The sequence below is a fragment of the Simochromis diagramma genome, unplaced genomic scaffold (genome assembly GCF_900408965.1).
Source record: "Simochromis diagramma unplaced genomic scaffold, fSimDia1.1 OVJJ01000205.1, whole genome shotgun sequence".
NCBI lineage: Eukaryota > Metazoa > Chordata > Actinopteri > Cichliformes > Cichlidae > Simochromis > Simochromis diagramma.
In genome coordinates this window covers 11,907,477-11,913,600 of record NW_024386782.1, presented here as the reverse complement: position 1 = coordinate 11,913,600, position 6,124 = coordinate 11,907,477, and the positions used below count along the sequence as shown (strand labels likewise).

The window sequence follows — 6,124 nt, the reverse complement described above, 5'->3', positions numbered from 1 at the left end:
GCTTCTCCGCCTGCGATTGGAAGACTGGAGGTGGCGCGTGCTTGGGCCAACAGAGACGTCAGAGAGGTTATTATCGGTCACAGCCGTCTACGCGGTCCTACAGCAGTAGACACAGAGTGTGGCCGCCCGTGAGGTGATAGGTTTAGTGGGCTGTTAAGTGACCGCAAGTCACATATTATTCTGTTTGATAAGCAAGTCGGCGATCTGCCAAAGAAGAGACAGACAGCTGTCAAATGGGCGAAGGGAAACGAGACGAAGGGAAAACAAGCTATACATACCGCAATAAGTGTAAGACGCTAGGTTGTCTTGAGCAAGAACGGTTACCAAAACCACCGAAACTCCTTACCTTCCTCTTTTTGTCGACAGCTTATTAAAACCTAGGAATGTAAAGATTGACTACCTCCTTATCAGCTTTGATTGACTGTATTTCATTCCAATACATATCACAGACCATCAAAATGATGAATTAAAACCACGATGCTGTGCGTTCAAGCACCAGACTAAGGAGCACTTAGTGAGTAATCTAACTCATATCACAGTCTATTAAAATTTCAGTACCCTACCAGATATGTCAGTTTCCCCCCCCAAGTATTTAATTCAAATATCTAACTGCACGTGATTGTTGCACAGTTTTATTTAAGAGTTCTGAATCCTTGAAAATAGCACACTTTTACCACAATATATTTCCTGAATTAAGAAGACGAAAGACGTGTCTGAACTGTTGTTTCATACTTCTCTATAATTGTCTTTTTGGAGTTTCTATTCCTCCAAACTATCTGGCTCACGTTGTACTCGTGGTTCTTTTCTGGTCTATTTCCTCTCAATAGTGTGTGTGACAGGATAGAAATGAGAGAGTAGAAATATGAGGAAGATGATGAAGCTGCAGTGAGTGATTAAAGTTAGGATAAAGCTTGTTCCATATCAGCCTCTCCAAACTAAATTCATCTTTATAAAAGGTTTATTTCCATGTACCTGTATCATGTGAGAGACAGCCAGCACTCTTAATAGAGCTTTCTACAATAATGTATTGATAATTAATGGTGCTACTGTTGCAATCAGTTCAGCCTGGCCTGTGGTGGTCACTGATATTCATGTAAAATCTGTTTTTGGGGGAAACAGTTAATGGATAGTTTGCGAATTCACTTATCAGAATAATAAAAAACAGCTGCTGCTAAAAAGATCACATGACTTGATAATGTGGTTCATTCATGTGTTTCACACACATAATAAACATAAATATGTGTGTGCTGGGTTTATTCTAACAGGCAGACATGTAAATACAATAATCACCAACATTGGTTGACTTTTAAGTGTCTTTAAAAAAAAATCAATTCATATATATTTAAATCTTTTTATGTAATTTTATAAAAAGAAACTTGTCTGCAATCTCATGTTTACACACCAGAGGGAGTTGCATCTCTTACGTGAGGCCCACACATTGCTCTCCTGTTTCAACTTGACTTAGACGTTATCCCAAAATGCTGCATGTGAGACAGAGGCAGAGGACACATAGGAGAGAAACATCTCCTGTGACTGCTAAAAAGGAACACGATGAAAGTGAAACGGTTAGATGAGCTGCGCGCGACACTTTGACCCTGGACATCGATTTCTTCTCACTGCTCTTTAGAGTTTTTGCATGCTTGTTGGGCCATATGTTTTTACTGCCATTTTCTGACAAATACGTGCACATGTGCACACAAAGCCACACTTTCTCCACCACTTACACACAGACTTGGACTCACACAAGCTTGTGGTCACATGATGAGGCAAACTGCACACAGAAGGGTGATAATCTCGCTCCTCGGGCTGTGTCTTTGAGGTCACGGCGGGACACGGACCGTCAGGGTGCAGATGCTGCAAGTACACACATCACTTTCATCTGCTCTGTGAAATATGTGTGTCCAATGTGATAATGACACACAGAGACACACTCTGCACACACTTAAAACGATACAGGAAGAGAGAAAATGTATCATGCAACTGTCTGTCTCTTTTGAGCGTCCACGGCGTCTAATCACTGTTCCCCGGAGATTCGCCTACTGTGTTATTTAAAATGTGATTCTTTCCCGCCAGTGTGATTACAACGTGATTACCTGCTACTTTAGTTATTCTGAGTTGCTCAACTTCAAATCGAAGTATTTTAAATTCTTCTCAACTTTCTGTTACTTGTGCACATCAGAAAGAGCACTTCTCATTTACAAAGGTTTCAGAATGTTAACCCTTTATTTACCACAGGCCTGCCAGTGGGCCTATTTTACAGGCATTCTTGACCATGATGACCATAACTCAGTTAACGTTTGAGTTAGAGACAAAATTCAAATGGTTTCTGAAAAATCTCAATTATTTCCCTTTTCATTTTACAGCCAAAATTACAAATTAGGTCTTTAGCATGTATAAATCATAGTCAACAAAGGGTTACGTTAAAAGAAAAAGCACAACTGCTTACAATTTGAACAGTTATTGGCTATACATGTGTTTGATTTCTCAGTTGCAAGGTCACATGCTGTATGATCCATGTCAAAATCTGCTGAATCCTATGCAGCATTGTGTTCGTATTCTCTTTTTTGACACCTGAGCATTTGTGAGTGAGTTACAACCTTTTGCAGGTTAACTGTAGTGTTTTGCTGCATGTATTTCTGGGGAGATTTGGGAGAGCTTCAAGGCTGCAAAATTTAAAATGTTTGGAGAAATACACCAAAACCCACTGAGCAAAATTGTGGAAAGAGTGATGACCTCAAAACCTGTTCCTTTTTGTTAGAGATGTTCCACTGTCAATGTGTTCTTTTAAAGGTAAAACTGGTAAACTAATAATGTTTGCCCCCCATCTGATTATGAAAATCTCTGATATCTAGTTGGACATATAAGGAAGAGGAGGGTGGGAGTGTGTGTGTGTGTGTGCTGTGTAGGGATTAGAGAACAAAAGGATCCTTCTCTGTCATCAAAGAGGATCTGCTCTCGACTCATCCCCTGCTCTGTAGCGACAGCTTTTTATTTTTCGGGAGTGGGAGTGATGGCTGGAGGGAGGGTGGGAGATGGTGGGAGAGTTTAATGGCAGGGGATGCAGATTTCAAAGTAATCTTTAACTTTAAGCCCCACAGTCCCCATGAAATGAAGCCCTCTGCCCCAGACACACTGTTGCCTATGGCTCCCAGTGGAAGCCTGCTATCCCTCTTTTTTTCTCCCTCCTCAGGCTTTTGTCATGGTGGCACTTAAGTGGCATTACTCACTGACCGGATGACCAAATGAAGGAGTTCCTTTGAGAGACCTGAAAGAGATGGATTTTAACTCCAGAGACCAGTGTCGCCTCTTAAAACAACACTAAGTGGATATAAATGCCTACTGTGTTACTGGGATTCAGCAAATACCACAAACCAAATGGAGTCATCTCCTTGATCAGGATGGATTTAATAACCCAAACCCAGTGCACTGAAAGTTCTGCTGTTCTTATGATGATGAGACACAGCAAATACATGCAACAAATCCACAAAAATCCAATAAAACACTTGCTCTAAAAGCCATCTAAGCATGATTTTAATGATTTGATAAAGATAACTGAACCCCCATCAGGTTATTTAAGACAGCCTGCACTTCCATTGTGTCATCACTTCAAAAAACTACTTATTTAGGCCCCCAACCCCAAAGTTATTTTTCTCATCTTGTTAAGGCCCATGTCCCCTCAGGGTGACTGACCTGGGATCCCCTGCTGCTGCCCCGGCCCACCATGGGGAGTCAGTGTAATCACACAGAGGTAGTTTTAAGGCAAAAGGGCACAGAAGATAGGAATAATTCTGTCATGTCCCATTAGCTTTACCCATACAGCTGTTTCAATGCACCTTGGGACGCTAAGCTAAAGCCTGCTTTAAATTTTAAGTTATTATTAATGGCTCTGTTTAGGTAAAGTGTCCCAGTAAAGCATGACAGTGTGGCAAAGAGTCTGCACAAGTTCAAACATAGTTTGTGCACCGTTTACTGATGTTATTACAATTATCCACAAACATACCTTTTACTAAAGTGCCATACGGGATTTATAATCACTCTGAAAAAATAAAATGATAACCATTTCCCTTTGAATAGTTCTCAACAGGCTGGGTTTCGTTGGTGTATCCGGGTGATCACGTGATATTGAGATAAACTGAGTCGCTTGCCTCGGTTTCAGGCTGATAAAGCATGCAGGCTAACCAAGTCAGGATGAGCGAGAACAGGGCGAGAATGCTGGCAACAGACAAGCAGACAGGGACGAGCGACCTGATGTGGCTGAGGTTATGCACAAAGACGAGGCCCAGAAACAGGAGCAGCAGCGTGGAGAGGAAGGAGAAGATGGCGCACACGCAACTGGTCTTGAATGCAACGTGTTTGCACGCCTCCCATCCGCTGTGGCCGGTCTCCGTGGAGGTCGCAGGAGAGGCGGGCGGACCCGGCAGCCTTTCCGCGTTTAATGAGTCCTCGGGCTCCCGCTTTTTGTGCGAGAGCTCCTCGGTGAGAGCTGTGTTGTCGGGGAGGTTGCGAACCCGACGTTCCGGTAAAGGAGTTCGGTGGCGACACACGGGACAAACGATTCTCCAGCCCCGACCCTCCCGGAAGTGCAACGTTTCGAGGCATTCCAGGCAGAAGGTGTGGGAGCAGCTCAGCAGTTTGGGACTGTGGCGCTCCAAATCGAAGTAGTTGTAGCATATTTTGCACTCGCTTTCCTCCCCATGGATGCCTCCTGCACTGAGCGCCTCCGCCATGTTCTCCATTATTGGACCGCATTAACTGCTTTATTTGACAACACTGTCAGTACACCGAGTCTCACCTTTCGCCATCACACATAAGAGGACCTCCTGAAGTGGAGGACTGCAGGAAGGCAGTGTGAAGTGGAATAAATAATATTTCTGGTTGTGTTGAAATCGCGTTCCTTTCTGAGCATCGCCGTGATCTCAACACCGGAACTAACTGTTAAGCGAAAATATATATCTAATAATAATACTAATACTAATAAATCGATAGACATGGTCAAATTGATTTCTCCATTGGTCTCTGTCACCTGGCAGATTTGTCTCAAGCGTGAATCACGTGTATAAGTTGGATCTAACAGGCCTATTTAACCGTATAATTAGAATTTAGTGCCCGCGGTGTCAGTAAAGGGCACCATGTGTTGATTCCTCTACACTTCAGCACCACAGGCAGTGGACAGCGCCAAGCAGGATGATCAGCGGTGACACCTTCAGCCCGGCGCTGATCCGCTGTTGTGCAAGTTTTAGCTCAGAGAGCACCACATGGTTACATACCAGCAGCCGGTTTAGAGATTCGTGAATGTTCTTTTTTATTATCATGTTTGATATTAATAACCATTTCCAGGAGACTCTCATGGAAATGGTTCTTTTTATTGCAAGAATGACTCATATTCCAGTTTTAAACTTTTGTCCGCCCTATTAATACAAGGAGTATCTGCTCAGCTTACATACATTTACACCCTATTTGGTTTGTGTGGAGAAATATTATCATCATTATTTTATTTAATGAGAAATTATGAAATTATTTAATTTAAATAAAGTCAGACCACTGGTATAATGCACAAATGTGTTATGTCTGTCCTTAAAAGTTTTGCATCCCCGTCCATAGTATGGATCTCTGAATATGGAGTTAAAGTATACTTGAAACGTTTCAGAGTCAGTAGAGTCATCTTAAAGGAATTCCCTGCCAACATAGATGAAGAAGATTTCATGCCCTTTCCACACAGAAACTATGTGTTACATGTTAGGACAAGCTTCTGTCTTTAGGCTGTATCTTTACACATGATAGCACACACACACTGGCCTGCAGGATGTGTCGACGTACAATGGGCCCTCTTGTGGCGGAATTTATGCTTGCATGTTTAGTGAAAGCAGTGTTAATCTATATAAATGAACAACTTTACATGTAGTTAAAACGTTTTAACAGCGCGGTAATTCCAGCCATTAATGAGGACAGAGTTATGTTGGTTAGAATACACTTTAAATTGCTAGCATATCAGTGCTCCTTTATAAAAACTATTATAAACTTCATTCTAATCATGGATTTAATGACGATTGGTGTTTCGCTTTAGTTCCTGTATGATTCAGAAGTAAAGTGATTCATCAGTAAAATATATAAATGAAGAAGAAAT

The 6,124-nt window shown here is 42.0% G+C and overlaps 1 protein-coding gene across 1 annotated transcript; it reads right to left on the bottom strand.

The window, feature by feature from the left end:
* Positions 1-3,181: 3,181 nt before the first annotated feature.
* LOC120727909 (E3 ubiquitin-protein ligase RNF182-like) lies at positions 3,182-4,803 on the bottom strand. The gene has a single exon (XM_040022547.1). It carries the CDS (start codon positions 4,734-4,736, stop codon positions 4,113-4,115), a length of 624 nt encoding a protein of 207 aa, XP_039878481.1. The 5' UTR covers positions 4,737-4,803; the 3' UTR covers positions 3,182-4,112.
* Positions 4,804-6,124: the final 1,321 nt, after the last annotated feature.